The sequence below is a fragment of the Merops nubicus genome, unplaced genomic scaffold (assembly GCF_000691845.1).
Source record: "Merops nubicus isolate BGI_N331 unplaced genomic scaffold, ASM69184v1 scaffold16918, whole genome shotgun sequence".
NCBI lineage: Eukaryota > Metazoa > Chordata > Aves > Coraciiformes > Meropidae > Merops > Merops nubicus.
This window is the reverse complement of record NW_008625289.1, coordinates 60,260-84,181: the sequence shown is the minus strand read 5'-3', so window position 1 is coordinate 84,181 and position 23,922 is coordinate 60,260. Positions and strand designations below refer to the sequence as shown.

At 36.4% G+C, this 23,922-nt stretch overlaps 1 protein-coding gene across 1 annotated transcript in view; it reads left to right on the top strand.

Moving 5' to 3' along the window:
* CRIM1 (cysteine rich transmembrane BMP regulator 1 (chordin-like)) overlaps positions 1 to 23,922 on the top strand; it is a 168,419-nt gene that overhangs the window by 86,117 nt on the left and 58,380 nt on the right. The window contains exons 5-6 of the mRNA XM_008945636.1: positions 9,516 to 9,637; positions 22,449 to 22,631. Coding sequence (XP_008943884.1) covers positions 9,516 to 9,637; positions 22,449 to 22,631 — 305 coding nt within the window. The remainder of the gene's footprint in view (positions 1 to 9,515; positions 9,638 to 22,448; positions 22,632 to 23,922) is intronic.

Here is a 23,922-nt window from a genome sequence, read left to right as displayed (position 1 = left end):
AAGGGTAGTGCACACCCTTTCTCTTCTCTCTTCTTAGCTGCTTGGCTGGGCCAGATCTTTTCTATGTTGTTCCTTATCAAAATATGACATGATTCTTGCATAACTATCTGGATTATTTTCTTAGGTCTTCCTGTCTTTGGAAGTCCTTAATTTTATGATACATTTGGTGTTTAGTCCAGGATTCACCACTTTATTTTTCCCAAACTTCTTTAGATAGCAGTCATGATTTTCCAGGAGGTGTAACTGTTTCTCTTTTCCCCTGTACCACTAACTTCTGTTAAGCAACTTTTGCTGATACAGAAGTCTCCCTTGTATTTGTTCTAGAATTTTAGATCCTTCTCCTCACCCGTCTCATCCTCAAGAAATGGTATCCAAGTGAAAATGATTGTGGATCCCAGTTTTTGTTAAAGGAAAGTTCAGCTGGAACTGGTAAGACCAAATACAAATACAAGCACCTGTGTCTTCCTGAGATTACTGTTCAGGGCTTGACTTCAGAGTCATCAGTGTCTCAGAAACTCTGGTTTCTAGCTATAATAAACAACTTATTCAAGTTGTTCCTCTTATCCTTTAACTCTAGTAAACTCAACTACAGCTGACCATCCAGTACCATGGTGTTGTAACACTCGGTGTTGAATTGGAGACTCTGTTCCTTACTCAAGAGGCAGGTTTTGTGTTGAAGGAAAGCTCTACATCGATGCTGATTGAACTCGCTCCATGTCGAGTTCAGGCTTGCAGTGGGGTTCTGTTTATTTTAACAGTTGATGAAATAGCTAAATGGGACACTGCAATTTTGTGAAGTTTCATAATACCTGGAAATAGGTATTTAGACATTTTCATGTGTTTTAGATTTAAAAAGAAATCCTCAAAAAGTTAGGAAGCAGCAAATATTTTTCCAAGGAAAACCATTTTTCTTTATTCATGTCTGCTAAGTGAGAAAATGTTATTCAGTCCTGTTTACAGACTACACTGTACTTGAATAGCCACACAGAACAGGGATAAAAGGGCACGTGTGACATTTATAGGTGAGCTGTGCTCCATGTCCTCCTTCTCCATGTTGGTCTTCCAGGAGTTCTAATGAATTCAAAGTTCAGACATTCCCATTCTTCCTCCCTTACTACAGCTGCCTCAGCAATTCCTAGAAGTTCTCAGTGTGATGATAGCTATTGCTGCCTTGGCATCCAGGCTCACAATGTGGTTTGTTTTGGCAAGCAACCATATTTTCCTGAAGTCCACAAATGAGAAAAAGATGGTGAGTTTAGGTTAGTTTTTTTCCCAAAGTCCTCTCAATAAAACTTGAACAGAAGCTCTTGAAACGCAAGAGCCTGACTTCTGAGTGCCACAGTCCTCTAACAAAGAAAGGAAACACGAGAACTTTTTCAGGATAAATAGCATGTGAATATTCTGCAGAAGCTGTAAGATGTTGTAAATATAAGGATCTCTGCTTGCCTCCTTTATAAGATATAAAAGATTTTTGAACCTGTATTTTATAAGTTAAAAATGCACGTCCATGCTCTTCCACCAACTATAGAAAATACTGAATTACAAAACTTTCCAAGACAATGCTCTCTATAGGAAAAAGCACATTTTCCATAAGGCAAAAAAGAAAATTCCAGCATTTTCACAGGGGGAGGAAGTACTGATCATAGTTATGTAAGCAGCTTCCTTTCTTTATATATTATTGTTTATGGAAAAGTATATGTAAGTACTTCAATCTGAGTGCGTGCCATGTTAATAATACATTTACTCCTTCACTGTTAAACATAAGAACAAGTTTTAACCCAAATAATCTAAAGTAACTCTTGAATCTATTTTTAGATGGTGTTTTATGCTTGGAAGTAAATGAGATTGTAGTGTCTCTAGAATTTGGGTTTGTTTGCTTTCTTGACAACAAGTTGTTTCAGTTCATAGTAAGCTGGGTAGACAGATCTTTCTGTTAAAAATATTTGGGTTTGCTTGTCAGTTTAAGAATTATTGTATATCCTGATCACACTGAGTATTGCTCTCCTTCTTCCCCCCAAGACTTTCCACTGTATTTTGTTCCATTTCTTCTGCTTAATTAGCTATTAACTTGTTTGGAAGTTGAATAGGTGATTTGCTTCAGAATAATTTCTGTCTTGAACGGACAAATATCTGCTTGTTATCACCAAGATCAGTTATGTCTTTGACAGTTGTCTTCAAACTCATAACTGCACAGATGCCTAGGGAGACCCATATACATAATAAGGCAATAGAATTATCACTTGGGTATTTGCATTTTAGAAGGAAAAGTAGACATGAGAATTTTCCAGCAGTTTCCAACGGTACTCAGAATGGATGATAATACCAACATAACTGAGGTTATATCAAGATATCGAAGTTGTGTTTCCTCTGCAAAATAGCAAGGAACATTGTGTTGGATTTCAGCAGCCTCAAATCACTACTTCCTTTTCTCCTCCTTAAATTACTTTAAAAGTGGAACTGAAGGTTGTGGACTGTTTTAAAATAATAGTTTCTCACCACTCTTTGAAATGTCCTTGGTGGAATTCCGAGAATCTTGTTTCTAGGAAAGGGTTACAGTTCTTGCATACATGGTCCCCAAGACATGGAAAAGGTCTTGTTAATTTATTTGGTTTCAGAAACACTGGGATTCTGGAGCAATCTTTGGGCCTCATTTTTTAATGTAGTCCCTAATGCAATAAATGTGGAAGCTACATGATCATCCAGTTATTCGCCTTATTTTTACAAAAATCATATTTGCACCTTATGGACATTTTGTTTGCTGGCATCTTTCATATGAAAACAGCATGGAACAGCTCTCAAAAAGAGTCTTAGTCAATTTATCCAAGGCAGAGCTGGAGCTGAACTTGGCATGGGTTGCAAAGAACAGTAAGAAGGGCTTCTACAGGTCTGTCAGCCAGAAAAAGAAGGTCAAAGAAAACATACCCTTCTTGCCCATAAACACAACTTGCAAACTTGTAACAACAGTCAAGGAGAAGGCTGAGGTACTAAACAAATCTTTTCCTCAGTTTTCACTGGCAACCTCTCCTCCTGCACCTCACAGAATCATTACAGTTGGAAAAGACCCCTAAGATCATCAAGTCCAACTGTCACCAAACACTACCATGACCATTAAACCATGTCCCCAAATACACATATTTTGAACACTTCCAGGGCTGGTGACTCCACCACCTCCCTGTGCAGCCTGTTCCAATGCCTCACCATTCTTTCAGTAAAGAAATTCTTCTGGACATCCAACAGTCAGATCAAACAATAATGAGGTTTGAGAGGGTGGGTGGGTTTTTCTTTTTTTGTTGTTGTTGTTTTTCAGGTTGTTAATTTTTTTTTAAAAAAAAAAAGCTATCCCTAATGGCTTAGTCATTCAGGAGTAAGAAAATTTGGATTTACAGGGATATTGAAGTTAGTGATTTGCTTACAAAACTATTATTTCTAAGTGATTTTTGACCCGAAGTCTTTAAGAGTTGTTTTATTTGTAAGAGGATCAGATAGTTATGATTCCTCATTAAGATGTAGTGAAATAAGAAAAGAAAGAGATTCTTATAATACCAGATAACTAACATTTGTGTAACATCTTTTCTTTGGTTTTGAAATATCTATTACATTATGAAGGGTGAGGCTGATAAACCTAAGAAGAGAGTAAGTGAGGTACACAGCAGTAAAAAAGGAGGAGATCTTCAACAGAGGAAAGCATAAGAGGGTACAGCAAAATATGAGAAAAGTATAAGTTTGGACAGGTTTATATTTAGTTTTATTTCATATACTGATGAGTTCAAAAGGGTCAGTATTCTTGAAAAAATGAGTGCACTTCAAGTCAGTGCAGTTGGCTAGTAGTCATATGCCCACTGGCTCCATGGCATGACTCTCTTGTGTCTGTCCTCTTTTCACATCTCATCCATCTGAGAAGCAGATCAATTTTAACATTAGTCAAAGGATGAAATAAAGTTCTTTTAGTCAAATGAACTCTTTGAATTCTAATAAGCCTTGGAAAGATGATGATCTAATTGATGTGAATGCTGATTTTACTACTTTTTCCCTTGCCTAGCATCCATTTGCTATTTTCTAATGCTAATAATATGCGAAAGATGCACTGAACGTGATGCCTTTCACAGTATCTTTAATTAAAAGCTACATAGTTACCTTTAAATGTCTTACTATTTAGTTGTTCCCTGTTTATAAAGATTACTATATTCATAGAAAAACACACTATTATATTTGGTATCTGTTTGTAACAATATGCAGAACTTTAGAAAGGAATTCTTTGCTGGGAGCACAGTAGCTTTGATTTCTTGTAAGTAAACCCCCTGGTGAACTGAAATAGGAAGAATTTCCATATGAGTTGATTTATAGAGAAGTCATGCAAAACTTTTGAGCATTTTGAAATGGTCTAATATGAAGTGTTACGTGCAGCTTCCACATTTCTTCTGCCATCACTTTCTCCAGGTTTATTATTGATAGCCAAAATAAAACACTAAAAGCTTTCCAGGAAAAAGGAACATTTTCATTACTGACTTGCTTAATCATAGCAAATGCAAAATGCATTGAACAGTGACCCTGAACTTGTGGACAAAAACTCTCCAGTCTGTATGTCTGAAGATTTAGGAAAATTCTAGAACTTTTTGGACAGAGGAGTCCCAATGGCTTAGTTGTTGCCTCCAGTTTCACTTCCTGTGTAGGACTGGAGTTTATCTTTTCTAAGACTAGCATTTGGTTGATTCTTTAAGCTGGAGCTTGACCAGTTTAAAATTCATTATGTTACCTACTTAATTCACATCATGGCTTCAAGTGTGAGTAACATGGACATAATCCTTTGTTGATTTCATGAGATTGCTATGTTAATATTTCATTTTGATATATTGTCATCTCTTATACCCTATGCTTGTTGATAAGGAGGTTCTTGCATTTAATCTCTTTTCCTTGCCAGTAGTTCATCAAGCTTTGATAATGCTGGGAGTTCTCTTCTGAAAATTCCTTATTTTATGCTATCCTTAAGTGTACATATTATTAACAGATCTGTGGGAGTTTTGTCTACTACATTTAGGTAACATAAGTGCTAATAATGTTAATGCAAATTAACATTATTAATTTAATTTTTCCTACAAGGGAAAAAAGAAGGGCCGTGATAAAATCTCTACAGGAATGTGATATATGTTTCAGGAATGCTCCTCTCTACTCTCAGTGCTTTAGACTTAATTTTGTTTTGATCCTCAGAATAAATATACCTCTCCTCAGCACACCCCTCCACAACCTTCTTATTCACTGATACTAAACCTTTTTTCCAGGATGGACATTTTTATTTTCATAGCCATTATGCCTTGTGCCTGGAAAACTCTTTTGATCTACCATCAAAACAGCTTTTCCGAGGCTAGCCAAACACTTCAGTCTTTTCATCTGTTTAATAACGGAAGAAAATGAACCAAGATAATGAGGTTTTAAATAAAAAATATCATTTACAAGTATTCCATTTGATTATTTTTTCTTCTTCCCTTTCATTTTTGCACTTATGGTGACATAAAGAAAAAAGGAAAATATGATATAGAAGAAAAAACAAACCAACCCTGCCCTCAAACATCATTTATATTACTCAAGCAGTTACCTTCCTCAGTCTGTAAAGCATTGGTTAATGAACATTATTTTCTTTCTGGTTCTTTATATACTGAAGTTTTCCTTGCTTAGTTGTTGACATTTCTAGGAATATAATTGGTTAGTTGGGTTGGTTTGGGGTTTGTTTTTTTTTTTTTCTTTTTTATCCTGAAGAACTGGAGACAATTCCTTTAACTAATCAGATTGATTCTGTATTTTCAAAACTTCCATACAGCTGACTTTTTTAATGCCACACCATCCCACCACCTTTTCAGACTGCACTCCACAAAGTCTCTTGCATGACTGATAGTTTTGTTTTGGTTTTTTTTTTCTTTCTGAGCCATTTTGTTAGGGGACATTGTACTCTCAGTGTTAAAAGGACATGCTTTTTGTGCCTTGATTTGAGTGCTGTAATAGTAAAACATCCCAAGAGATGTGTTTCCTTAGAGCCTTTGCTAATAAAGGGTGGGAGGGCTAGATACTGAGTGCCAACTTCTCTCAGGTACTGACCTCCTTTTAATCCTGGAACTTCTGGATGCCACCATGCTATTTGATGTTGCAGTGGTGTCACTGAAGGCTGTGTGAAGACAGCAGGTAAACGATAGAGTTGTCTGCTTTCTGGGGACTTGTCTTTTTAGTAACTTCTGCTGCGTTTGTTTTCCTTAGACAAGTTACAGCTGCTCAGAAACAACATTGCACCTCACTGATCAGCAGCCTGAATTTTATATCAATTACTTTGAGAGGAACCATGGCCTCTATCGACAGGCTTATCACAGGCTTATCATGAGGCCTGCTAAACTTCTTCAATCCTAATGATCAATACCAAGGCTAAGCAAAATACACACACCCTGCAGGTAGCTATCTGCCTGTAATAGAACACAGAGCTGGACTACTACTTGTCTTTTGTCCTTCTGCTCCTAAAGGTGTTTCAGAAAAATGTAGCACTATGAAGCTCATTTTGCTGTTTTACTAAGAAAGAGATTACTTATTCCAAATTTCCAGATGTTGTTGTTTTGGCAGTGTGACAACCATGCCTGGTTACCAAAATTCCTTGGGTTTCTTCCTGAAAGACTTCTGTCTCCAAAACAGTATTTTCTATGCTAATAGCCTGGATGATGGTCAAAGGTTTTCCTAGTGGAGCTGGCTGAAAAGAATGCAGACTATTTAAAAGTCCATCTGAGACTATTTGCTGCTTTGACATTCTCCTGTGCATGGATTATTTTTTAACCAAATGGGAAGTCAATTTCTAAAATCTTGGACGGTGGGGTTTTGCTTGCTTACACTGCAAACGAGTATGCAAAGCTTTGATTACTCTGAATGGGAGGGAGTCTTTTCTGCAGAAAAGAACATTGACTGCCATCAGTCTCTTAAATGTCTTTTAAACATCTTTTAAACATGATCTTTTTCAGCTCTTCTGGAAGATTATCCTATCTGAAGTTATTTAATTTGATTCATTGGGTTTTTTTACTTGGTTTTGTGTTTTGTTCCTTTTTTAAAGCGGTTGATTGGGAGGAAAATGAGAAAGGAAAAAGTACAAATTATTAATATAATCCTCTAATATTCTCCTGCAACTCAAATCATCAATGATAATGAATGTGAGGTAAAGAATACAGAAGCTAAGGGCAGGTCTGAAAAAGTTTATTTGTGAAGGCAGTAAAACTAAGAGTGGTAATTTCAGCTCATGAGACTTGGAAAATCAAGTGCCACGGTTGTATTTCCATCACATGTGCCATTTTCTCTGTGAAAGACATGAATTTTCAGGAAGTTTGATCTACCCATTTTCCCAGAGGTTATCTGGGTGGTTGAAGTGAAACCTAGTATTTTTATCTAGGCTTTTACTATTGCTTTCAGAGTGTGTCTGTGTTTTTTTGTTATATATGTTTTGAAAGATTCTTTTGTATTGATTGCTTGAGTTTGTCTTTTTTTTCCCCTTTTTTCTTCCCACCCCAATAAGTATCTTCCTTTTATTGGTGTAGCAAAAGGTGAGATATTAGTACAGAATCCTGTAAAATTACTTACAAAGTCCTCTTAAGGGGAATCTATTGTCACAAATCCTTTACGTTTTTTGATCACGTAGTAGAAGTCATAATAGTTTTATTCCTTTTACATTTCTGAAGGCAAAGGGCATATAGTAAAGAAAATAATTAATTCCCTCTTTTTTTTGTATTTACAAATAAGTTGAGAAGAAATATCAAAAGCAAAGGTATGCTGAACAAAACTTTGGTTTATGTACTCTCACTTTTTTGTGTTTTTTGTCTGTTACCCTTTGCTGCTATGGTAAGTGATATATATATAAAGAAAATACTTTAAATGCCTCTTTTAGCACTGTCACTATAGTATATATGTGCACATACAGTTAAGTTACTTTATTTTGACATATTTAACATTATTTGTGAAATGTTACATACTTAATACTGGTTTTGAAGGACTCATTTATCCTGTTATAGGAACATGCTGCTATAATGCAATATTTTGAGAAACCTTTTCAGTCAGTATAATGCAGGTTCTGTGAGATTCCTTGACTTGTATTTCTTCTTGCAAACTTCCTTACCTTATGATGGAGAACACAGCAATGTTATCTGAAACTGATGAGGTTAAAGTGAGAGAGGTTAAAACCTTGTCTGTTGAGAAGTGGCTCTTCCTCATTCATTGAACACTGGCCTGAGATGAAATAGCTGTTGGGCAATTAAGATGATTATGCATGATAGAGGAGAACCAAACTTTTTTCTAAGTGTAAAGAATAAGCAAATGCATTAAGTGCTGATGATGCTTCTTAGTAATGGATGGTTTAACAAGGGAGCTGTCTTGGAATGCATAAAGTATGTAATAGTTATTAACAGGTAGAGTTCTTATTTTCATCTCTTTAACTCATAATTACAGGATCTTCTGAGTTTTCCTTTTTAAATTCATGTGTATTTGCAATATGCTAAATTAATCTATAAGGTTTTTTACAAAAAAAAAATTGATGATTTATGATTGAAAAATTTAAGTGCTATTCCATGAAGTTTCTCAGCTATGATATTAGCTTATTTCTCTTTGTTAATTTTTTTCCTGCATTACATTGAATCATTGCTGCATATCCCTATAATGTTCCTATTGTCTGGGACAAGAACTCTGTTAAATGTAAATATCAAAAGTCTTAAGTGTTTGACTTTAAAGCTAGTATGTTAAAGGTAAAGCAAAGAATGTGGAAACAAATGTGACTTGCTACATTTTATGTATTCTAGATCTTTAGCCTGTTTTCTTAAATAAGCAAATAAATACAATTTACATTGAGAAAATATTAGTTTTTGAATGATCCATTTTCTAAATCTAGTCACAGTATTTAAGATACCTAGCCTCCCACATTATTTGACATCTCATGTAATTGGTTGCCCCTCCACAAACTGAGGGCAGTACTATCAAAAATTAAAAGAGAGTTGCAAGTATTTAAATTTGGCTTAGATTTAATGATTCTGCATGGTTTTCCTTTCTCTTTAATTATTCCTTGTATAAAACTGGGTATAATAGATTTTCCTGAGAGAACACTCTTATGATGAATGGGCACAGTTACTGCTATTAGTGTTTCTTCAGTTTAATATTTTCACAGAGAATTGGGGGAGAATCCTAATTTTGCAAGTCTGTAGAATACAATTATTTTCAAATGAACTGGAACTACATTTTTCTATGTTTTCACATACACCTCTAGAGAAGTGTTTGTGTTGCACAGGAGCATCCTCTTGCTGACTTCACCAGCAAACAGAGTTTGAATGGTTAAAAAACCCCTTCAGGATGATAAGCTGTCTTGGTTGTTGGGTTAATAAAAGATGATTCTAAGATATGAACAGGCTAATACTAGAACTTGTGCTGTAGCTTTCCATTTTCCTCTTGCTTATTCTTTCCCCTCATACATGGCTTCATTTATTCATGGGGTTTTCCCCACTGTTCTTTGGTTTCAGATGCGAGTGTCTCTCTGGTCTCTGTGGTTTCCCCATGTGCGAGGCAGGCTCCATTCCCCAGATAGTCTCGCGTGGAGATGGAACACCCGGCAAGTGCTGTGATGTCTTTGAATGTGTCAATGGTACGTGAAGCTATCTCTTGTACCTGGAGAGGAGGATTTTACCTGTCGCTGGGAAATGCTGGGCGTTTGGTTATTTTTACCATGTTGTCAAGATCTAAGAGAAATAATTTTCTGGAGGTTCATTCAGTAAGAAGGAACAGGAAGTTCAGCTGAAGTCATTTAAGTGGGAAACTGTGTCATTTGTAAGTTGTGTTTCTCTAATTTCTAAAGCACTTTTCCCCATGACCCAAGAAATTAAAGTTCAAGCAAGACTCCCTCACTGCATTTTTTTTCAGGTATTGCTTTGCCAGTAACAAACACTAGAGTCCTTTTAGAAGTGAAATTTTTGCCCAGCAGTACAACTGCTCCTTGCAGCACTGTAACCAAAAGCATGCTGTTTAGACTTTGGGGTTTGAGCTACAAAACATTTGCAAAGTAATTTTTGACACAAATGACACATTTTTGACACAAGTGTTTGACAAATCTTTAGAAATTTTAAGTCAGTGTATAAACAGGCTGATTCACATTCTCGGCTGCCTGATGTAAATATTTAGAAAATGTTTAAAAACCTTGGATTTCTTACGGAAGTGACACTATCTTGGGACTGCTTTATACTACATATATACAGCATACATGCTATATATGGCAGGCTGTGAAGAGACTTACGTATTTGACTGTTGGTAGATAGAAGGGGAAAATACTCTTGAAAGGTTGCATATTCAGATAATTTCTAAGCATAAAAAGTTATGTTGGTGCAGTATTTACTACTTAATATCTATTCAGCAATATTTAATCTCATTTAGTGGTGCATGGATCATATCTGAAACAGCTTTTATTTTCCATTCTTCATTGCATAAACACATAAAGAAACATAAAGATACTGTCCCAGGAGGATGTTGACATGTACCAATACTTTACGCAAATGCCGATTAAAAAATAATACTTAATACATATAGTGAGATGTTATATATAAAAATTAACTTCTTTCATATGAATAACAGAGTTTGTATCAGGAAGGATCACAGATTCTCTAGCTTTCAAATTAATTCTTCCACTATTTAGGGTAAGATTGTGGATACGGTAGAATTAAATGCAACTTGGATAATTTTTGTTTATATGCTGCTTAGTTACACTAAAGTAATACTCATCTTCCCTTGTTTATATTTGTGTCACTGTTCAAGTATTGTTTCTGAATTTAACTGTGTGGCCCAGCTCAATGAAATGCTTAATTCAGGTTTGACTTTAGTGCTTTGAGCAAGCAATACTAAGCCAATTTCTGATACAATGTCTTAGCTGGTGTGAAAGAGCCTCAAAGGCACAAACCACCTTGCTAACACTCCTGTCTTGTCAATCTGCAAGTTATTTGTGAGCATCCTATCAGAATCGTTGTATTATATCAGATGTTAGATGGAGCTGTTTAAATTGACCATTTTTTCTGTCTTTAGTCATTTTCTTATCCAGTTCCCAAGAATCAGTTATATTCCTTTTGCATTATTAACTGTGAATTTGGACTGTCTTAACACTATTTCCTGTGTATCATTACCTTACTGCTCAGTGTAACTCACTAGAAAGGCTCAGCCTGTTTTTAGGGCAGGATTTCTTTTTGCCTCTCAGGCTTTCCCATTCCTAATCTTCACCTTAGTGACCTATGAAGACAGAGTAAATTGGAAGAAAAAATAGTTTTTGAAGGGAAGTTGATGCCACAGAGGGAAGCAGAAAGGCCAGATTGGAGGAAGATGAAGGTCTGTAGGAAGAGATAACCTTTTGTCTTATGTCCCTAAGGCATCAGTATTAAAATATTACAGGCCAGTACGAAAACTACTTTTTTTTAAAAAAAAAAAAATTAAATTCTGAGAAACCTGGTCAGAAAAGTTAAATACTTTTTAACTTTTGAACTTTTTAAAAGTTAAATAAAGTGTTTTTTAGAAAGGACATTATCTGTATTGCTTTATAGTTTGGGTTTTTTCAAGGCTGTTTTGGGATGGTTAGGTGGTTCTCATACTAGGGACAACATTGCAAGCCGCACCTCTAAAACCTAAATTCCTAGAAAACTAATTCTGATAAGAACTTATTAGATGGATGTCTAGTGCACTGAGAAGCAGATAGATAGATAGATAGATAGATAGAATCAGTACTATTACTTCTGTCAGTAGAAAATAAAGAGGAGTGGGGAATGTTGTTTGTGAGTTTGATATCTAAATATGATATTCAGTTCTGGTTTTTGAAAGGGTCTTGAAATACTAACAACTGCAGAAGAGATATAGTAGATATCAGTGACAGATGGAGAAAATACCTTGCAGTGGTTAGATCAATTTTCTTCACTTCATTAAGAAAAAAAAAATTACCATCAAAGTAACAAGCCAAATCTGTAAGATCTAGGACATGCTCTTCTCAGCAATGAGGGTAGTTAGCTGTTGGCACAAACTGCCGGGAAGAAGCTGAATTCCTTATCTTCATCCTTTCCAATTAGGATTAGATGCCTTTTTAAAGAGTGTTTTAATCAAATGCAAGTTAATGGGTTCATACATTGCAAGTGGGGAAGTTGTGTAATCAGTGTTACCAAAGAGTTCTGCTAGTTACTTCTGTGTTTGAAAAACTCTGAAAACAGGCAAGAGGACAGAATAAAAAGAACATGTGCACAGTCACAGTAGTATAGTTTTCCTGCTGTTATGTTAGAATTAATTCTATTGGAGGGGAGAAAAAAAGCAGTCAGTAACAATACTGATCATCTGAGTTACCTTAAAATAAAGGCATCCATTGTGAGTAAGTCTATATGCAAAAATCTGGTTGGTGTATTGCAGGGTAACTAAACTGTGTATGTGGGTAACCCTAATGATGTGCAAAGTGTTAAAGCAGACCAGCCTTCTGCAATATTTATTGCAAGTATGTGCTAGTGTGATGGATGCAGAGTTGCATGGTTAGAGGGAGGATTGGGAGGCTGCCTTTGCTACGTGGGAAAGACATCTGCTCATGTGGCACAACAGCATTGGCTGTTTAATTGGTATTTAATGAATAAGGGCAGCAAAATTTGTTGTGTAGAGACTCTGCAGTATGTTCTTTTTATTGTTCGTCAGTGTTTTTGTGACAGATCCATCATTCTTTCACAACTATGGCTTTAATACAAAACTGATATAGAAGCTCTACAATCTGTAGATTTTGGGTGATTATCTTTGTTACCAATACATACTGTCTCAAACTAGCTTTTGGTTAGCTTGTCTTAGAAAAGCATATTGATCTGCAGTGAGAGAAACTTCTACAAGAATTACTTTTTGCAAATGGTGGAATTTTTGTTGTTCCTGTTGGATTATAAAGATAGCAGTAAGTCATACAGTAATCATTATTTTCATGCTTCAGATTTATACTGAGTGTGTCCTTATGTTTCCCATTGTCTAATCTTCTGTTTCACATAGTTTGTTATATGATTGTATAGACATTATTTGTCACCAGAATAACATATATTCCTGCTTGGAAATACTGATACTTTGATTTAATTGAAGCTTGTTGTTAAGGACCTACTGTTGGTGGCTGCTCAATCTTTGTATAGGTTGAGCTTCTTTTTGGATTTTTTTTTTTTTATACAGGAAATAATTAGAAAGTACTGGGAACAACTTTTCCATTGTTGACAAGAAAAAAAAATATTGTAGAGAGCTGATGTTTCTGGGAGTTCTGGGTGATATTTTGGTCACCATGAATACATGCAGATATCAGAGCATTTTACATAAAACTGTCATAGTAACTGGAGGCATAAATTTGTGCTTTTTAAAGCACTGCTGTGGTTAGAAGAATTTGTCATTGCAATTAAGATATTATCATCATTAGAATGTGGTTCTTGTTCCAAAGGTCCGTCAATTAAAAAGGTCGATTTTAAGGCTTGTATTGATCCCTTCATTTTGAAGGAAAGCAGCTTTATAAATAAAATCATTCTGTATTGCTTAAATAGTGGTAGAAATCAAACCAAAGTTCCCTTTTGATGTGATGAAGTTCCTCTGTCATGATTTATCCAGTATGAGTATTGTAGCCATAACAGAGCATACTCTGCCTGGTCTTTGGATGTCAAAATGATGGCTGGACAACAGTGATAGCTGCAACTTTGTTGTTTATTGCTCGTTTTCCTTGTCAGAAGAAAGGTCTTTACTGTTTAATTTGTAAATTAAACCTTGCAACTCTCTAGAACACTGATTTATAACACAATAGTGATACGATTTTGGCAATTGTGTTTGCTTAGAAGATGGCTGGCTGGATCATTCTCCTAATCTTACTTTCTTTATGACCTACAGGGCAGGCCCCAGGTTGTGCATCTAACAGAATTTTAGCCTGAAGGAGACAGAAGCATGAATTGCTACATTTAAATCTCTGGCATCCATAAAATAGTATAACTAGAGGTATAGCTGATACAGCTAGATACCTCAGTGTTTGTTGCACATGGGAATCAGAGATTAGTGTAGCAGTGTTCAGCAGTCAAGTTTTCAGGGAAGTGCTACATTCATAGTCAAATGTGCTCACTCCTGAGATGTGTGATAGATACAGAAAAAAATAAAGCAACGTGGGAAATCTGTAACAAATAATTTAATCTTAGTGTATGAAACTGAAAATGAGGTTCTCCTTTTGATGTGGTTCCAAGTGCATTGTAATAGAGTGCATGTTTCAGTGAGAGTGTGTTGCTTTATTTAAAAGTAGATTATTCCAGCTGCTGTGGTTTCCCTGCTTCCACTTATATGAAATCTGCTTTCCATCTAGAGCGCACTAGATAGTATATGGACTAAATTTGGGGGAGATTGAGCAAGAGATTCCCATGTTATCACCATTCCCTAAATCCTGCATTTTGTAGAAGTTTATTGAAGATTTCTTCTGTTCCATCCAAAATATATTACTCCCCAGGACTTTTGTCTATTAGTCCTGATGTGCTGCCTTTTCTCATGGAAGAGCTTGTAAGGAAACAAAAAATGATTCAGCATTAAATTACAAGCCTCAACAAATGAACCTGAAGATTGAAAGCTGCACATACAGCAAGAGCAGAAGTGTTTGGAATCAGTATCTAAACTTGCCAGTTCTTTAATTAGGTATTGATGCATGGGTCTCTTGAATTAAGTTGTGCTTAAGCACATGCCATGAGCTCTGTCTTAGAAATTTGAGAGAGCAGTTTCCAGGCATCCTACAGCTGCTTTCTTCTGCCAGTCAGGACTTCCACTTCTCAGTAAGTTTGCTTGAATGCAATGGCTACTTTAAAAGGGTCTCTGATTGCTTTATGGAAGATGGTAAATTGCATGGGAGAGAGTGGCCCTCATTAATGTGCCCATGTGGTCCAAGATCGAGGAGGCTGTGCTGCTTCCTGCCACGGCCACACATAAGCTCTGATTTGGGAGTCCAGCCTTGCCAGGAGTGGGTCTGGAGCCCCAGTTCATATCCTTTTGCCCCAGAGCTGAGGTGTGGGCCTTCATTGCTCTGTCCATTGAGAACAGAACTGTCTAATTCATGTATGAAAATAACTGGCATTAATCCAGAGAAGTAGAGATGACAAATTCCACTGGGACTTAAAGATATGACCCTTTTTATACTGCTGTTTCAGGTTGTACTGATGATCACATGATGGCATAGAAGCTATCTCCTAAATCATCAAGCTCATTGATTTGACATGACACATAACCTGTTTATAACTGCTTCTGTAATTTTTTCCTCATTTGAGAAGATACCACTGACATAATGAGACATTTGTCTTTTCTCTGTGCCTCCTGGCTTTCTTCACACTTGCATCTCTATACAGTGTACTGCATTGGAGGAAAGATTAAAATCCCTCTCTAATCACAGTTCTTGTCATCTGTTGATACAGTTATTCTTCAAAGCAATTGCATTCCTGTTATTAAGCTCATGGTGTGTAAAAGGTGATTTCACTGTTTCTAAAGGGAAATAGGATCACCCGTTTCTAATGGGAGCATCAATAAATACTGAAGGAATTAGATGGTGAATATCAGGTCAACAAGGAGAATCTTCACTCAAGAAGGAAGAATGGAGTCCAAGTGAAACATCTCAGAGACACCAGCTAATTATCACAGAGTTCCCATTATTTATTGCACTAATCCTGACAGAACTTACATTGAGCTTTCATTAAACTTATTTTCTGTGTGCTTTTAAGAAACAAGGATTTTGACTAAGGTAACAGTGTCTGTCCCAGAGCAGAGAACTGAATATAATCCTGATCCTAGTTAAACATTACTGCATATTTCTCTCTGGGCATCCAAAACCACAGAATTTTGTGGTGGACTTTAAAAAGGCACCTGCTTAAAAATAGCAAGATGCAAAGTGCAGCTTGCAAGGAGTAAAAGATGACAAACTGTTTAATAAATAATAAAAAGAGGATTAATATTAAAGGAAGATAATCCCATGCCATAAAGGTAGAGAGATTTAGTCATTGGGTGGGGTTTTGGTTTTTGGGTTTGGTTGGTTGTTTTTTTTTTCCTTCAGTCAGAACATTTGAACAGTATTTGAAAATCATAGCTAATCACCAGCCACTGCACTGTGAGAATTTGATCTAGTGTACTGAAAGAGCAGGTCAGTCTGCCAAACCACGTCAAATGTTTTAGATCCTCGAACCTGAATTATAATAACCATAGTCAAATTGGGAAAAACGTCTGCAGCAATGCAAGTCTTTACCAGTTACATTTAAAACAGGAGGGAAAAGGAAAATGCAGAAAACTGAAGGCCAGTCAAAAGGCCAGTCAGCCCAAAATTCCTGGTAAAAATAGTCTGTAGATGCATATAAATAAAATATAAATGTATATAAGAAGAGGATTAGCAATTGTTGGGACTGCAGCTGGATGTGCAACCAAATTCAAAGCTTTTACAGTGGTTCACTATGAGTGGAAAGATTGGCCAGTGGGTTTTAAAGAAAATAAGGACAAATTCTAAGTCACTTCTTTCATCCATATATAATTTAATAAAAACAAGATACTAGATAGATTCTGTGGAACTGATGGAATTTCACATAAAAAGAATATTAGGTGCTAGATCGTGTGGTTCTATTTGGTTTTGAAAGTTAAAAAAAAAAGCCTTCTAGTGGTTACTTTGGTGAAGTAGTAATGTTTTTTGCCAAAGCAAATCTTCTGGGTAAGCTAATGTTTTCAGTAATGTTCCTACTAATATATTTATAGATGCTTAAACTAGGACATGGTTACCAGCACTTTGGAGGACAAGTTTAGACTTAAATATTTTTGTCAAAGGATTGAAGAAATGGTTAGACCTGTTACAATGCCAAACCACAGCCTTGTGATACCAATGTGAGGATTCTTTTTTCCTGTAATTTTTAACTTCTCTCATGCATTGAAGGCTTATCACAGATGTGCTGGATATGAATGATGGGCTATGCCAGTAGTTTTTAGTGATATTGAGATTGTTTCTGATACTTGTGTCTTGGTAACATGCCTAGGGCTAAACTGATGACAATATGTATTTTCTGCTGTGATAGACTGACAGAGACTACTGGGATTGAAATGCATTCCTCTGTTATGAAGGACATAGCTTGTTTCCAGGAGTTGCTTGGCAGTCTTATCAAAAACATCTGTCACTGTTTGGGGGTTTTAGAGCACAGCCATGGTCCTCAGTGGCCCCAGCTCCTCGTTTGGCTGTCCTGATGGTTTTCTGTGGTAGGCCTGTAAGGTACTGCAGGATGTTAAAAAGTAACACTGCTTTATTTCCAGAAGGAGGTACAGACAAAAGAGAGAGAGCCTAGAGGAGAGCCACAGAAAAATCAAACCATGAAAAGCATGACCTGATGAAGAAAAATAATAATTGAAAGAACCATGTGCATTTTTATCTGTAAGAGGTGGCAGCACTGAGAATGAGTCCTCTTAGCAATAAACTTTCACATTAGAGGAAGGTAACAAAAAGTAGGGGGAAAGTAATGAAACTTTTGAAATTTTATGTCTGTTTGCTGTTTCTGTCTAACCTGAATTCCCCTTGCTGACATTTGAGCTTGGTTGCAGTAGTTAAAACTGTTGGAATTGTCTAATAGACAAGCTGCAGTTTCTCTGTTACTGCTGTTTTTAAAGATAAGATGAAGCTGAGGATATATCAGGTAGAGCTGATCCTTTTCCTGCTCTTTTCTATGATGCAACCTCCACCCAATACAGTGGCTTGGAAGTAAGTCATCTGACTCTATGGGGAGCACATGGCAGTCTTGGCTGTTGTGTGTAAAAAGACACATACATCAGCCTTCACAAGAGCTGTCTTCTGAAGCTGCCTAAAGATTACTGGACTGGGATGTGCTGCTGAGGTGGACAGAAAATTTTAAGACTGTTGTTGAAAGTCAGCACTGTATCTAGATTGTGGCAGCTGGATATAAAAGTAGTTTATAATGTGATGATACAGACTTTCTCTGCTAGAAACCGTACTATAAAAATCTATTTTTTTCCATTTTGGTTTAAAGGTGTGTTGCTGAATTCTATTTTTCTCTGTATCCTGAGTATCTTTGAATATCTTTTGCAGACTGCAGGTGCCACAAAATAATATTTCTTTCCTTAAAGCTGTGCAAGTATGGATAAATAATTCTAGAAATGCGTGCATAAATAATTGCATTGATTTACAAATAATAGTTACAGTTTTTATTTAATTCTGATCTGTCTATTTCTGGATGACCTTTTAAGAAGATTCAGGGCCAAAGAACTTTCAGAATGGTCCCGCAATTGTGATAATAGGGAATACGCTACAGAAGGCAGTACAGCCTGAAGAATAAAAACCCAAATGTTTATTTCGTACTTTGCTTGTTTTTATATATTTGCAAGGAAACAAAAGCACGTACAGTGTGTTGTTCTTTAACAACGTTATGGGTTAATTCCAATGAGATGTATCCTTTTTTAAAAAACAAAGTTGCTATCAGCACAGCTTTTACAAAACAGAAAGCTTTTCTGTTTTGTTTATATGGACACAGGATTCAAGTTTATCAGTTTCCTTCCCTTTCATTTAATTGAAAGTTCACAGCACTTGTCCCAGTTCCTTCCAAGGGTCTGGTACAAATATTTCTGTACACTGAAGGAATATTTGAAGTGCTGGATTCATGAAGCTTTTAATCCTTTAAAAAACTGAAAGTTGTTTTGAATCTCGCTTCCACATTGGGAGGGCTGGAATTTCTGATACTACAGAAGAAAATGCTCAAACTTGGCTACAGAGAGCTGGTACCTGAAGCATCTCATGCCCTCAGTGTAGCCATTTGCAGAATTGCCACCTTGCAAGGGATGGATTGCCATCTTATTTCTCTTTCTGAGCTGTTTGGTGACTCTAATTAAAGAAAACCACAACTATTGGGAAACTAGATAAATCTCAGTAACAGAAGCTTTATTTTGGACTGGTTCAGCCAATAGAACTGTATTTAATTAGAAGTAAAAGTGTAAGGTAAAATACCTTAGAAAAATTATTTGATAGAACAGATTGTGTCTGTTTGTGGTTAAGACTGGAGATGAAGGTCTTGAGAAATAATCACGGTTTGTGTCTGTGTAGCTTGAGGCTGTGTGGTTTGCTGCAAGGCTGACTTTTTGGGCTCTTGCTCATAGAACAAAAAAAAATTTGTTTTGGGAGTTCTGTAGAGCTAAGTTTATGCCAGAACTATTTCTTATTTGACTCTGTGACAGGATCTTCATTGCCAAATCAAGTCCCATCTCTTGGTCATGCTTAACTTTATATAGGAGAAGAGATGTGATATCATCTAGCTTTCCACAGCCAGTATAAACTCTGTATTGTTTTGGGTGCCATCCACTCTGTCCTGGCTCCTTTCACAGATGGGCAGTTGTACGTCTGTGCTTGGTCTGGATCAATCTTGTATTATTGGGTTATCTGATAGCTGGCAGACACTGTATTCATGTTCATGAGTCCGTGGCCTGGGTGTCTCTCTCATGCCCAGTGTTTCGTTGTGGTAGTCTGCATCAGAAAAGGGATTTGGGGTTTCAGACACATTTAAGTGCTTTGCCCTATGAAGTTCAGGTAATTTAAATTACTTTGTCACATGGCAAAGCTTTGGTACTTGAGGAATTCTACCTGTAGTATTCTCTTCACTGGTGAAATAATGAATTAATGGTTATTGGTGTTTAGGAAAAGTTGCTTTTATTTAATGTTAAATTTATGTTCTTCCACTCCTTTGTGGCTGCCTTATCTAGACTGGTAAGGCAGTAAAATTAGCACTTTAAAAATAAATTAAAAAAATTGAGAGACTTTTCCAGTATATCATGGCAGAAGAAATGCATCAGTACAATTCCTGAGCATGGTACTCAGTCTTTCATTAGGCTTTCACTGTATGAGTGTCTGACACTGAATTTTTTTGTATAGTGCTTGTTTTGGCTTGAGTGAGTCTTAAGACTGCAGTCTAACATATGGTTCTAACAAAAGTAATCTTTGTCTTATAGCTGGATGTACAGGCTTAGGTCAATAGTTTAGTATGAATGTACACACTACCATAAATCTGGATGGTAAAAATACATGTATAGTGAAATTCTACGGTAGTTTTCACTGTAGAAGTAAAGCATAATGTTTCCTTTCAGGATTTACAGTTACTTGCTTGGTCTTGTTTGGATATTTTAAAAATGAATGGTAATTCCTGGAAGATGATATTTGTACGTCTAACTAGTCTGGAATTCAGATCTACCATTTGGGGCAGGGAACAAAAAATCAGTACAAATCTGGAAGGCTGCAGTGAAAACGGTAAAGTCAGAAGCAAATGGATTAAAGGCCTTTCGAGTTGTGTTGGCACTTTTTCCTGTTTGAGAAGGTTTTTAAACAACAGTCTGAGCTGCATAAACTTGAAATATTTCTCAAGTGTTTGTTTATATGAATTGCTTTCTAATGAGGTCATAGCTGTTTTCCGGGACACAGTGGTATTTCCTTCTCTCAGTCTTTTTTTTTTTTTTTTTCTTTTCCACGCTGCTTTCTACATTATACCTTGAAGACAGAACAGGCTTATAAAAATCAAATATTGCTCAGGATACTTCCAAGTTTCAACTCAAAGGCTTTACAATCATATTAAATGACCTGAGGCTGCAGCTCCATATAAGCATATGTGGAAAGCACTACTAGAGTCCTTGAAACGCTTTAGAGTTTTAAAGAAAACCTGTATCATTGTCGAGAGTTATTCAGCTGAAAAGTTTTTAGCCCCCCAAAAGCAGGAGGATTGGGATGGGTGGAAATGAATCTGCAAAAGCTGAATTTTCATTTAAATATTTTTTGTCTCCCATTTGAGATTGAGCACTAAGCAAAAAAGAATAATCACCTGACCCCTAAATGGCTAGATATGACAAATATCAGTAAATAGTCTTTTCCACGTATTCTACAGAAAATGGCATCATAGGCAATTGCCCTTTCATTCCTTTGCTGTTTAGTTCGGATGTAATGATGTATTTGATGTTTTTATCTACAGTTTGGTAATGTTTTTAATGTTGACTTTATTGCTAAAATAAATAGCTTCCTGTTTGCAGGACCTTTGGCTTTTCAGACTGCTAGATTCATAGCTTTTGAAAAAATACAACTGTTTACTAGATACTGTTTTGCTTCAGGTAGCTGTTTCCACATATCTTGGGCTAATGTCATAGAAGGACAAAAAGTTTATTCTCTGAGGAAGAGGGATTAGGCTTAAATCATTGAGTAATGTAATGGTGAAATTGTGGAGTCATGATTTCCTAACGACAAGTGTGGTGTGTTACAGCTGAACATAAATTTGGAGAGTTTCTTGTCTTGACTCATTCAGCCCTGGGCTGTGGAGCTGCACAGCATTGTGTGTGTGTGGGTTAGGCTGTTTGAACAGAATACTCTTTGCTTGCAGTATGTGGTAAAGGTGGATGAAGGTTCAGGGAAGGGTCCGATAACTGCAAGGTCAGAAGCCCTAAGGAATCCATATGATGTATTCACAATGCATGGATCTGTTTCATAATCTGGAACAAAACCTCTTTGGCATAACAAAAAAAAAAAAAAAGTAAAAAAAGATGGTTACATCTGCAAACTGTACTGTTGGTTTAGTATCTTTTTTCTTATTTTCTTCTTTCTTTTTTTTTTTTTTTTACTTTTATGTTATTGAAGTAAACAGGCAATGTCCTTCCCAAAATACTTGGGAATTTTCAGAGGCTTTTAGTTTCCCACGAAGTTTGGGTTTACTTATGCATTGAGACTGCTGTAGGTGAAGGCATACAAGAAATAGTCATTTGTGTTTTTGAAACACTAAAGTGATCACATAAATAGTTATTACAATTCAGGTTATTTTGTGGGGGGAGTATAGATGCAAGCTGACTGGTACAGTTCCAAGTTCCTTGAACTGCGAAGGATTCAATTCTGCATAACACGTCGTGCAGTCACAGAACGTTTGTTGTGTGCTTTTTTTAAAACATATTCCTGTGCATTGCGCAGCCTTAGTGCAATTTATCCAACTGTGTACTGAGTCCTGCAGGAAGGAAGATTACATTTAAGACACATCAGAAACTGTCTTCCTAAACCAGAAAAATCTATTACTTCATGTGCTAAAATTTGAAGTAACTTCCAGCTGATCTAAAATGAGAAATATTTAACACCAGTGAAGAAAACTAGTGCTGTAACCTTTCTTCAGTATATTAATTTTTTAAATGGAGACTTTTAATTGTAAATAATTGCTCTGAAAGTAACTTTGAAAAGCATTTTATTTTCTTCCAGTATTGAAACAGACAACAGTATATACCATGTTCTTAAAAAAAATGGAGTTGAAAAAAATAAACAAAAATCAACTGTTTATTTAGATTTGCTTCAGTCGGTAACAACATGAGTTTAATGATTTCTCATTTATCAGCACGTCTAAAATACATTCTTCTTTTTGTTTGTTTTTGCCTTCTTTCAGAAGTGAAGCCAAGTTGCATATTTAACAGCATGGAATATTACGACGGAGAGATGTTTCGGATGGATGCCTGTCGTTTCTGCCGATGCCAAGGTGGAGTCTCTATTTGTTTCTCTGCCCAGTGTGGTGAGCTACACTGCGACAGGTACTATGTGCCAGAAGGAGAGTGCTGCCCGGTGTGTGAAGGTACAGTATCTTTTTAATCCTGTTTGCTTATTAGTTCTACTGCCTTTTTTTTCTTTTTTTTGTTTTCTCCATGCAAATGAGTGCTTTATTTGTGCTTCTAAAGTTTGCATATACCTACGTAATTCCATTTACTTGAATGTGCGGTCTTGTTCTTTGCAGTGTGTCTCTGACATTGACACACTGCCCTTTTTACAGAGAGCTATTTGGGGTTCCTTTCCTTCCCTTCTGCTCAGAACTTCCTTAGACACGGTCGCATGTGTAGTAATTTTTGGGGACGACTTCTTCCCAAAGGACATAAGAAGCTTTTTCTAATTTCTGCACCAGGTATTTTGACAGGGCCCTCCAAAGCAGCAGTGGTGGCCCTAAGACACATTTCCATTGCTTTGCATGTGCTTCTTCCAGTATTGTTTTGTTCAGCTAGAGCAATGCCTTCATCCTCTCTTCTCCACAATTATAGCAAAGAAATGGGGCAGTAATCTGACTTCAAGGTTTTTCTTTTCCTGCTTACTAGGCCTGCAGTCCTCTGAAAAAGTGTTTTGTGCGAAGCTTCACATTGACCCTTTTGCTCACACTAGAAAATATTTAACACATTTTTTACCAGAATACAATCAGGATTCCAGTGGAGGGAGGTGGGGCTGGCGCTCTGCACTTGGATCCTGCCCCAGTGGCGGTCAGGATTATGGCCATGATGTAGAGAAAAGGCCTGTGAAGCACTCCTGGTCCCTCTATACTGATTTAGTATCAGTATTCCTGTAGTTCCTTGCAGGAGCAAAGAAGCCAGAAGATCCATTATAGTTGTGCTTCATTCCAGTCAGAGAATTACAAAAGTAAAGAAACTCATAAAAATGAGTCTAAAAGAGGCAGCTAGAAGAGTTGGACCTTCATGATCAGCACAGGTTCTAGTGAACGTTACTGTTTTGGTCTGTTGTTTTATTACAAACTATTGAAAACTTCTTCAGAGATTTCAAAAAAATAAAAACTGGATTATGAAATATCAGGGTGCTAAATTAGGAAGTAGGAAGTAATTCTTTAAAGAGTCTTTGTATATTTATGTATTTTGATGCATCAGTTCATATCAGATGGGTTCATACATGGTGCTCACATGTAGAGAAGCTGAAAAACAAATGCTGTAGGCTTAAGTATTCTAAAGAGTTACTAGTCCACATTTGCCTTTTGTTTAAGATCTGGTCTAGACGTTCATTATTGATGCTAGACTTTTTGGACTTTCCTGGTACGGTTGTGCCTATGCTTTTAAGAGTCTTCAAGCTGGGGGGGGGGGGGGATAAAATTT